Below are 11,638 nucleotides of genomic sequence, written 5' to 3' on the forward strand. Positions count from 1 at the left end.
CTGCAGAGGAAAGGTAAAGATGCTTTTAAAAAGTTGCTCTTCCCAAAGTTATGCACTCCAGCTCCACTGGGTAAATGTGGACACAAATACTGCTCAGTAGGGTCTTGAAAATACTCCAGGGATGCTACGGGGACACCCACCTTGAAAGAGTTTGTCTTCATGGAAATCCCTGGATAAATGTCAAAGCAGACCAGATACTGGTGGCTCATAATGAAACAATATCCAGCCTCAGCAATATGATAACAAATCAACTCTAAGAAAAGCAGATCAAGTCAAATCTGTGTTGCACTGTGTCTGGTTAATTAATATTTCTAATTTTAAAGAAAAACAGGGAAGAGGGCAGGATTCACACTGAGCAATCCTCCAAAGTGCTCTGATAGATGCAACTACTGTGGAACACTTTGGCTCTGTGGGCAAACACCACCATTGTGTCCCCCTTGTCTCTTTTGGCCAAATATCCAATTTTTGGAGCCTTGTCCTGCCCAGGACATGCCAACAGGAGGAGAAATTACTGCCAACACAGCACACACTGCCTGTGGTGCACCCTTGCATGCTGCAGCAGACTGCACCAGTCAGCAGTGCTGCATGCAGGGGTCAGCTCTGGGGCCAGTACCATTTATCCTCTCCATTAAACCTGCATGGTGGGACAAGAGCTCACCCACAGCAAGGGCACAGATGAGACAAAACTGGGAGGAGTGGCTGATGCACCAGATGGTTGTGCCACTATTCAGAGGGACCTTGACTGCCTGCAGAAATGGGTCAATAGGAATCTCATGAATTTCAACAAAGGGAAATGCAAAGGTCTCTGTCTTTGCTGCTCAGATCCACCCTGAGGAGGGCTTCCCTTCTCTCCCAGAGTTTTATGGCAATTGTACATAAATCCAGAAAGCTGCCATCAGGAAATCCGTTGAAAATCCCATCAAGTTTGTGTATCTGAGGGTACCTGCTCCCACACACACTTATCTCAATGCTACTAAGTTCTTGTCACTGCTGCCCCCAGACTAGACACCCTCTAAGTGACAATTTGTTAGAAAACACTGTGAAACATGTTACAAAACCAGTCTGATTTGAGAGGAAAATGTGCTTTTAACAGAACTGAGACAGCAGGGGTAGGAATGAGCAGCACAGGAATAATGGAGAAAGAAGGCAACACCTTAAACTGGGACTGCTGCCTTAAATCCCACAAATCTTTGGTTTTCATTGACCTTTTCTTAGGATTCCAGCCTCTTATCTCCAACACTTACTGACTTCTCCCATAGAGGTCAGAAGGTGTATTCTCAGTGTCCTATCAGCTCTGATCAGCCTGTGATTGCCAGTCAATGAGGGACTTACTGTGGTATGAGGATTAATTAACAGCTTCTATGTTTTCTTGTCATAGGGGCTATGACAAGAAAAGGCCAATTGGCAGCCACAAGCAAAATTACAGCTCCTTTTCCTCACTGGTAGCCAAAAGAAATTGAATTAATGAAGAGGAATTAATCAGAAGTTGTCTCTTACTAGGTAGAGCACATGACAGTGCTGTTCCTTATCCAGATAAGTTCCCATGCTCATCAGGATAAAACACAGGGATGTTGTAGCTCTGTAATCTTATTCTCAGAAGTTCTAGAGGCAGAGGGTAGAACAGACAGGCACACAGGGATTTCTGAATTGTTATCTCCAACTGTGCTCATTCTGCCTCAGAAATAAACAGATCTTACTCAGAATTTAGTAAACTTTGGACTCAGTAAGGTCTTGCCTAAAGCTTATATAAAAACAAGCTTGATTCCATTTAGTGTCCCAGTTATTCATGTTCCCTCATGTTAATTCTGGGAATTTGTCAAACGCTGAGCTTCTGTGAACAAGTTTCTCTTTCCTTGTAGGAAAGACATAAAAATTTAAGAGTATTAACCTTGGTCAGTGTGAAGTGGCACTACATCAGCTAAATTCCAGCCTACATCACATGAGGATGTGACACGTTCACCTGCAGAACTGTCATTTTCAGAGTCATTCAGAGCTTCCTGTTCAAGCCCTACTCCACTGACTTTTCACTGAAGTCAATGACTCTTCTGCACATGCAAATTGTATTGAATTATGGGCTTCAGCACAAAACCCACCAGTTTGTCCTAATAGTTACAGGTCCCTTTTGCATGCAGGGTGTAAAGGCAAAATCACTTGAGCAAAGGAATAAGCAGGATCAGTTTCTCCTTTTCCTGTGTCTCATTATCACAGCAAGGGACAACATTTACCCCTCAGGCTGCCTGCATCTGCCTCAGTTTGTGTCCTGCAGGGCCAGTGGGAGGCTGTCCCTGTCCCAGGGCTGTGCTGTGTCTGTGACTCACCTCCACAGTGGGTGAAGCCATAGAGGGCATATCCCTTGTTGCAGGAGCACTGGAAGGTGCCGGGCTGGTTGATGCACGTGTGGTCGCAGGCCCGCTCGAAGGAGCACTCGTCAATGTCTGCAGGGGGCAAAGGGGCATCAGCACCTCTCAGGCTGCCCAGGGAGCCCCGAGGAGCCGGCAACTGCAGGCACGTGCACATTCGTGGGAGCTAGGCAGAGTCTTTCACAGCACAGCGTGTAACATAATGAAATGACCGTTTTTAAAAGAACGCTCGGTTTGCCAAACAGGCTTTTCCTTGGCAAGCGCAAAAACCGTTGTTGCGTTTTCACAATTATGTTTAAATCAAATTATTTCTCTTCTCTGGGAGAAGAAAACTGCTGACAAAACTCTTATTTCATAAGAATTACTCTACATAGAAATCAAAAATTATTGCCTTTGTTTTTTCCTCCCTCTATTTGAATATACAGCACCTGATTTAGGTCTGCTGAAAATCACAGCGTTCTCTGAGAACGAACATTCATTATACCATCAAAAGTACCTAAAATGTCTGTGCTAGTACTTTTTTCATGCCTGGTAAGAACATTGCAAGACACAAAAAAAGTTCACATCAACTTCACTAGCACTTTTCATCAGTCTTTTTTCTTGGGCTTGGGCATGCAGCATGATATCACTTCTGAAACAGTCTAGGGAAAGCAACAGAAGTGACAGGGGCAAAATGGAGATGGAAGACTTTAAGATACATTCATAAACAGATTTCATTTAAATAAAACCCCACACTATCTCAAAAATCAGATGTTTATACAGTGAGTTTTTTCCATATAAATAGTTGTCCTCCTTTGCCTATTTGTAAGGGATAAGAATGCACAAAAAAACTCAGGTGAAAATTACTTTCTCTTTGCCAGTTCAGTTTTCTGAAATTCACCTTTAATGTCATCTGGTTACCGAGGAAATCACATAAATCACCCTTTGGCTGACTGAATTGGCGTTGTTTCATCCTGTTGCTTTTCCATGACCACAGACCATTTTGATCTTCACATTTTTTGTGCATTTAAGCAGCTTAAATAGAATTGCTAAATCTACATGTACAAACCACTATAGAGCAAAGCAAATATGCTTTGTAAGTCTCACAGGAAAAATCCATGTCGTCCTCAGAAGCAAATGCTCCGTGATGTTTTAGGGAACAGAGATTCCAGACTGTCTACAGACCTATAATTTCATAGATCACATTATATCTTTTTCCTTTAATAATGAGCTCATGGCAACAAAATATCCTATTAAGAAATAATAGTTTCACTGCAATGGTGAATCAGTCAGAAAGATGGAGAGAGAGACATTGCCTAATTTTTCCTGTGAATTATTTTAAGATCATCAAGGCGGGGGGAGGCATTAACCTCATAGAGAGCTTTTTAATATGATGCTGTCTCTGTCCCTTCCAGATAATAGCTCACTGTGCCATTAAACTTATCTCCTACAATAGCATCAAGCCAACTGTATTAACTCAACAGCTGTTTCAGAAGAAAAAAAATCCAAACTGAGGAATAGAAATGATTCTGGAGTCCATTATCACTTCATCATTGTAGTAGATGTCCAAGCCACGCTGATTTGTCCTACTTTTGTTGTACCATTGTCTCTCCAGTGCACATACCTTGACAGGACTTCTCATCTGTTAATAATTTAAATCCTTTTCTGCAGCTGCAATCAAAACTGCCAACAGTGTTTTTACAGAAATGATCACAGCCTCCATTATTGGACTGGCATTCATCAATATCTGTAACAAACAAAAAAAAAAAGGCTTCAGCAAATTAACACAGAGCTTCAGCACTCAACCTATTCCCACTGCCAGATTGAGAAAATAGTCACGTCCAGTCAGCTGGAGGAGCCCAGAAACAAAATCTAGTGAGACTCCCACAAATTAAGGAAGGAAGATCAGATCCAACTCTTAAGAATGATCCAGCCCATTCAGCCCCAGGACAGTGTTATTTGCTCTCATTTAATGTACTCCTGCCAGTTGCATTTGGGTAATGCATTCATAAAAGACCATTCCCTAAGTTCTGTTTGGAAACACTTTGGCTCCAAGGCTCTCTAAGAGGTTTTAGTATTTTAAACATTCTCTCCGTTTCCTTTCTGTAAGCCCTGCAGAAATCTCAGGCAGAGACTTCCTGAACTACCCTGTCCTTTTCATGGCAACATTAGAATGAGGCCTTTATCTAATATTAATTGACTCAGGCCTGGGGATTTCATCATTTTTACTTAGCAGAGCAGCCTTAACATCTAATTACTGGAAAAGCAATATAATATACAACCTAAGCGTGCCTCTGCTGCTTGCCAGAGCTCTCATTAGAGCTGCTTGGAGCAGTGTATATTTATCAAACACATCCCTGTTTACACACTGCTATTTACCTACCAAGTCTCCTGATGCCCAGCCAGGCTGTTGGGCTGGGTACCTGTGAGCACCCCCAGCCTCAGCCAGGGCTGACCTCTGCTGCCAACAGAGCTGGTTTAGCTCTCCCAAACCTGACCTCTGGAAAACGAGGCACGGGAGGTGGAAGTGGAGAGTGGGAGGGCAGAGAAGAAGAAATTCTCTGCACGTGGTACACCTGACATAAAGGAAACCACAGCCTCTACCCCTGGAGCAATCCTTCCTGCGGTCAGACTGCACACAGCCGCTTTCCTCTGGGCACTGGGCTGCCTCTGTTTGGGATGTGTATCTCACAGGACCTGGGCACACCTAGCAGGAGGATAAAGCCCACCTTTGCATGTCTTGCCATCGAACTGGAGTGTGAACCCCATGGGGCAGCTGCAGTGCACTCCCGTGGAGGTGTCCTTGCAGGTGCGGTCGCAGCCGCCGTTGTTCACCGCACACGTTTCTGCAACGAGACAGAGCTCAGGTCCCCAGGGAAATCACAAGGAACATCATGGGACACAAGGCACAGCCCAACATGCTGCTTTTCAAACGTTCAGCCCAGAACACACAAACAACTGCTAAATACATGTGTTGGCAAAATCCCTGCCTCAGCTATTTCCAGGCTTTTTGTGGGAACTCTACAAACCAAAATGCTGCCCTTCTGGGTATTCCACTTGTGTCTGAAACACAAATCCCTGCTCCTTGGTGATGAATCTGTTACTGCCAGTCAGCTTCCCTCTGCCCACAGTGGATTGTGGCTGATCCCCTGACACTTCCCACCAATGAGACACCTGGTCACACTCAGCACTACTAAATGAGTTTTCTTGAATCCCTCCCAACTCATCTTCCCTACTACCCGTGCTCCCTGTCATGGTGGGTAACACCCTCACAAGCATTCGCCCAGCCTGGGAACCCAGGTGCCATTCCAACCAAAGTTTGTCCCTCTAACTCCCTGCTATGCAAACTATGCCTGAATCTCATCAACCTTGCTAGTGAGCACTCCCAAAACACAGTCCTTCACATCCAACCAAACATAAATAACTCTCTCTTTGGCATTCATCCTCCTGTCATCAGTCTAACCACTCCAGTCAGTCTAACTGGCTGGACAAATACAATTTTACATGGCATGTATTGATTGAGAGAGCTGCAAAGAACACTTTTTTATGTCTGCTTTTTGAAATCTCCTTTCTAGTTCTGTATCCTCATTTTCTGCAGCATCAAGCATATGCTACTTATTGTCAAGTTTTGAGAGCTTTACTGGTTTATTCCCTCCCAGTCTCTCATCTCACATGCAGTATTGGCAGGCTGTGTCGAACCCCCAAGGGAAGACAGAGTGCATCTTTTCTTCCTCTGTCATTCTTTTTTTGAAAACAAGGCTATTCATTACATGTCTGAACACTAGGGAATAACATTATTTCCTGAAGAGAGAGTAGATCATCTCAGGCAGAATTCAGCCCAGAGCTGAAGGTTACCATGAAAAACCAAAAGAGCCCCACACTGATTCTTCAATCTAAAAGGTTTCAACAAGCAGCAGAATTATTTTGCATCAGCACTTTTACCCATAAGCAAGCGTCGCTTCACTCTCTTGTCCACATCAGCTGCTGCTGTGGTGTTTCCCTCAGAAACTTCAACAGCAGCTTCTTCCCTCTCTGTAAGGAACACGAAAAAAGCAAGTGAGTAAAGGTGCCCTGACCAGAACCCTCATCTGACATGCAACACACACAAAGAGCTGCATCACACACAGTCAGAACCCACCAGGCAGAAATAAGTTATTTTTCAAGAGCAAGTAGTAATAAAAATCATGAAGACCCTTCAGTCAAAACCATGAGAATGTTTTGCTTTTGTGGCTTCTTTACAAGTCATGTTTGCTTCAGTATCCTTAACAAAACAAAAGATGTGCTACAGATGTAGTGAACAGCAGCAAGATGAAAGAGCTGACTGAGCTGCCCTGTTAGGAGTGCGCTGTCATCATCCATCGTGGGCTAATTACAACAACCAGCCAGTCGTGCCTCAGCATTTGATTTCAATCAACAGACAACAAACTCTTCCAGAGATTGGAAGAGTTCATAAATCTTAAGTGCTTTCTTTACTGGATAACTGCCTTGCCAAAACTGCACATTAATTGATTTCAGAGTCCCAGTTTTTACAGACGTACTCCTTGCTCACACTACTGAAGAGACTGAACCCAAGATATCCCAGAGGGAAGGAAGCCTGCTTTGGTTAGTGACAGGCCTCCTGTGTCAGGGGGACCAGTGATAATTACAGGTTGCAACAGTATTAGGCAGCTACTTAAACCGGGAAGCATAACTAGCCAGGACCCAACCAACTCACCCATTCACTATCAGGTTCCTTAATTTTGAACTCCTTGACATTTTCTAGCCATACCATTATGAGGAGCATTAATCTCGCCCACAGAGCACCAGCACACCCCCCTGGAGCTGGGGATCCACAGCAAAGCCCTTCCCTGCAGTGCATACTGACCCAGGCAGGTTTTGCCATCCACGTGCATGACGTACTTGGGGTGGCAGCCGCAGACGGGCCCGTGCTCAGCATCGTCACACGTGTGCTGGCAGCCCCCGTTGCCGTGGTTGCATGTCACTGGGGAGAAAACACATGGCACTCTCACTTCCAGCACCTCTGAGGGACACTGTGCAGTGCCACTGCCATCTGAGCATCCAAAGCAGCCCTGTCCTGAAGGGCTCTGTGACAGTGAGACATGCACAGGTCTCTTGTGGAGCTGAGCTTCCAGGTGTTATGAGCGATGGCACAACTCCCAAACTACAGACACTACAGCAATCAACAGACCTGTGAGACAGTGCCCAGAAAAGACATCAATTCTGGTTCAGTTCAAACACACACAGCTCAGGTGTGTCATGTTAGCTAAAACCCACCAAGGCCCATCTCACTGCAAACAGAACACTATTTGTTCACTTTGGGAACCACAAGCACATGCAGAATGTTGCCTACAAATGCAGCTCCTCTGGTTCTTGGACAGCTCAAATCCCGGTCGGCATTCACAGGCAACTCCTCCTTTGGGTGTTTCTCTGCAGATGTGGGCACAGCCGTGGTCTTTGTTCATGCAGCTCATGCCTTCTGTAAAACAGGGAAGGTACCAGAGCATCAGCACCCTCAGCAGCTCTGTGTGCAGGCAACAAGGTCACTTCAACACACACACAGACTAAGCCTCTGACTCTGGGAAGACTCTGCAGGGCTGGGACAAGAAGTTTCAGAGAGGAAAGACAGTGAGTCCAGTCCTGCAAAGTCACTGGCCCCAAGGTTTCTCCTTCTGTGATCTTTTCTGTGCCTGTTCTTTGACTGCAAGGTCAAAGAGCAACATCCACAGATTTGTACAGCACCTGCATTCTCATCCAACCCTCTCACTTTATACTTTTAGGTGTTCATAAAACCTTATTTCTTTTACAGAAGTGGCAATGTCCAAGTCTAAAATGAAGTTCTTATTTCTCTGCTGCAAAGAGCAGCCAGCAGACACAGAAATGTTTAGAACAGCAATCACAAGGGTCATCCCAATTTCAATTCCTGGCTTACAAAGCAGATTCCCAGAGTTATAACCTATCTCAGCAGTGACCAAGTGCTGAGTCCTATCTCAGAGCAGGCCAATATGCAGATTGCACACATGCTGTACATTAATTATCTCTATTATTAACCATTTTGTTTTCAAATTTTTTTCTGATTTCAGTACACACCACCCAAGATAACCTCACTGGGTATTAGCACAGTGTTCTGTATTTCTACACATCTTCCCAGTTAGACAGAATTTAGTGCCAGTGTCTGCTTTAACTAAATGAAGAACCAGTGTCACACTGATGACTGGATTTCTTTTGCTACACCTCCTGTCATTTTTATTTCTGCCAGCTCGTGCACAGCACTCAACTGCCAGAGTGTTTTTCCTGGCCTTTGCAAAAAATATAAAGCAAATTAAACAGGGAGGAATCGTTTCTAAAATTATTGCAAAAGCTTCTTTCCCCTTGCTCCATGGCTCAGTGCAATCAGTGTCTTTGCCATTTGCAAGAAGGTGGTACAGCCTGTACACACAAAACACAAAAACACCCAGCAGCTGGCTGAGTTACCCAATGGGATCAACAAATTAAACAAATAGGTGTTCTTTTAACAGAATACCATAGGCTTTTGATGGAGTCCTCTACAATGCTACAAAACCAGGAGAGAGAACACATCTGAATGCTCTCCTTGGGTGTACAGAGAGCACACCTTTACCATCAAATTCTCTGCCTGGGCACATTTGGGTCCTTTAAAAGGACAAGTTACACCAAAATGCCCTTTCTTCCCAGTGAGAACATTCCATTTATGAAGACCAAGTGGAACATTCTTTGGTTGCAAGGGCTCATCCCACACCACCCCAGTGAACTTCTCTGGAGCCGAGCAGATGCACAGTCAGGAGCAGAACAGCAAGGGTGACCGTGCTGCAGAAAAGGGACTGTCAGTTCCACACCCTGTATGTTTTTTAAACTCACACAGCCCTTTTTTCAGCCTTACTACTAAGAGAAGCAAACCCACTGCATTGTGAGGCAGAGGTCACCATTATTCCACTCCACTTCAATTAGGTCCTTTTTCCACACTGCTATTCTCACCCCCTGGAGCACCAGCTACAGGACCCATTCTCTATTAAGACAGCTTTAAGCAACAAAAGAATGGACATTGCAGAGCCCAGATTATTCTGCTCTACTGGCTTTTTGATCCCTTTCCCACAGTGAGGGCTCTCCACAAGTCCAGCAAGACAATGAGGCTTCAAATCCTGCAGCACACAGGCACAGCCCAAGGAGCCCACAGGAAAGCTGTCACCCATTATTGTGTCAGTCAAGGAAGGAGACAACCCATGAGGCCACAAATTAGCCTCATTAGCTCTGGTGTTTTTGTGAAAGTTCTGCTCTTAAGCATGCAGTATGGTTTGGTCTGTTAGCTCCGAGGGGTTAGAGAGCATTAAGAGAATTAGCAGCTTAGTTTCTGTCAACAAAGTTATTCTTTTGTCTCTATTGAGCTACCAAAGGGGAAACTGCTCAAGCAGGTACTTTGGTAAAGTTCACTGGCACCAAACAAATGGTTTATATGCTCCATTTGGGATTGCTCCATTCTGAGTGAGCAGACTTCAATCAGGTTTCCACAGAAAGCTCAAACTGTGCTTTCCAGACCAGGATGCATTTTAATAACAAGGTATCCATTGTGGAACAAGGTACTCCACCAAACCCACCAAAATCTGGCTGACCCAAAAGGCAGCTTCATAGAGGATACCCACATCCACACATTCCAGCATTTACTTTGGGGCTGCTCTTGTTTCCAAAGCTGGTAGATCTCTCTCAGCACCGTTTTACAAGGTTGTATTAAAGACATGTCTGTAAAGCCATAAATGCTGTGTGGCTGCAAACCCCTTGGTGCACACAAAGTCTCCCAGGTCACATTGTTCCAGCACTGTTGCAATGGCAGACTGTGGTCCACAAACAAACCCCAAGCAAATTTTGGTCAAATCTCCCCACACACTTCCCAGACACACAATTTCTCCTGTAGGAGAGCCTGCCCTACTGACCCACAAATGTCTTGGGATGGATGGCTCTGGATTGTCCCACTCAGCCAAGAGAGGTGACTCCAGTGCCTTCATGCTTGAGCAGACCCTGAGCCAGGTGACACCCTTCTGATGACAGGACCTTCTTGAAGTCACCCAGCAAACCTGAGAGCTGAGACTCCTGTCACTGGCAAAATGCAGGCAAAAAAAGCCAGCAGTATTTCCCTATCAGGTCACACTAAATTAATCTCTTACATGTATGATCTGGGTTTAAATATTTGTATTTTTTTGCACAGAGGCTGTCAGGACAACATTCCCAATCTGTTGAGAGCACTAAGGCTCCATTTAGGGCAGGTTCAAGCAGGCATTCTGTAGGACAGGGAGAGAGGGTGCAATGGCACAAAGCGCTACCAGACGTTCTGAGAGAACAGAAAAATGGTGAGGAGCATCAGCAGAGCAGGACATGCCAGGAATGCTTTAGTCTTTCATCCTTGTGTTAAGGCAACTTTCCCCCAAAAGCTCCTCAGCTATCCCTGCTCTCTGCAGCCAAGGCTCCAGCAGGGACAGCTGGGATGGTGCCCCGAGTTCACACAGCATTCCAAGGTGCCTTTCATGCCACAGATCCCCTTCATTCCCACCAATCCGACACACCCAGCAGAGCTATGACTGTGAGATACCACAAGGGAGAGCAGCAAGATTTGCCATCCAGAGCAATGGCAGCCACAAAGATGCACCAGGTATTTACTCACAAAAAACTCTGTTTTCCCTCAAGTTTTTGTATTCCCTAGTATGGAGCAAGTGGAACCCAGACACAAGGTGCACGTGCATGGCTGCCCTGCCAGCTGCTTTAACAACCTCCCAAGGTAATTCCTACTCCCACACAGATGAAGAGCAGCTCATTCCAGCAGGAAAACAAGGATAAAAAATAGGACTGTGCTCAACTTCCCAGGACACCTCAGTTCCTGTGGTTTGACCTCCAGGTCACTCTGCTTCTGTGTGTTTAAAGGGCAATATTGCAGCCCACAGGGAAGGTCTCCAAGGCACTGATATATGAAAATCTTAATGGGGCTGGGAAACAGGGAAGGAAATATCCCCTCACTTTACAGATAAGAAGCAAAACTGAATAGATGATCTGGGCAGCAGGAGCCAAAATCTGCTTTGATCAATGCTGTGAGGTCTCAGAGCCAACAAAGTACAAACACTGAGCAATGCATACACAAGGCAGAGAGCAGAAGTCCCAGAAATGAGCAGAAAAGCAGAGAACAAAGTGAGGGGAAAGATAAAGAAGTGAGATTTGGCTTACAACAGACATGCCCACCCAAGGGAAAAAAAAAAGGTTAAAAAAAAGGTGGGGAATCCTCAGCAGCACTTTACAGTAATGAA

General features: G+C 45.1%; 1 protein-coding gene across 1 annotated transcript in view; it reads right to left on the reverse strand.

Moving 5' to 3' along the window:
- Positions 1-11,638, reverse strand: part of SCUBE2 (signal peptide, CUB domain and EGF like domain containing 2) — a 36,235-nt gene that overhangs the window by 18,321 nt on the left and 6,276 nt on the right. The window contains exons 5-10 of the mRNA XM_005426515.2: positions 7,690-7,815; positions 7,204-7,320; positions 6,282-6,371; positions 5,069-5,185; positions 3,964-4,086; positions 2,319-2,435 (exon numbers count right to left, since the gene is read on the reverse strand). Of these exons, the coding sequence (XP_005426572.1) occupies positions 2,319-2,435; positions 3,964-4,086; positions 5,069-5,185; positions 6,282-6,371; positions 7,204-7,320; positions 7,690-7,815 (690 nt within the window). The remainder of the gene's footprint in view (positions 1-2,318; positions 2,436-3,963; positions 4,087-5,068; positions 5,186-6,281; positions 6,372-7,203; positions 7,321-7,689; positions 7,816-11,638) is intronic.

Source organism: Geospiza fortis, unplaced genomic scaffold (assembly GCF_000277835.1).
Source record: "Geospiza fortis unplaced genomic scaffold, GeoFor_1.0 scaffold450, whole genome shotgun sequence".
NCBI lineage: Eukaryota > Metazoa > Chordata > Aves > Passeriformes > Thraupidae > Geospiza > Geospiza fortis.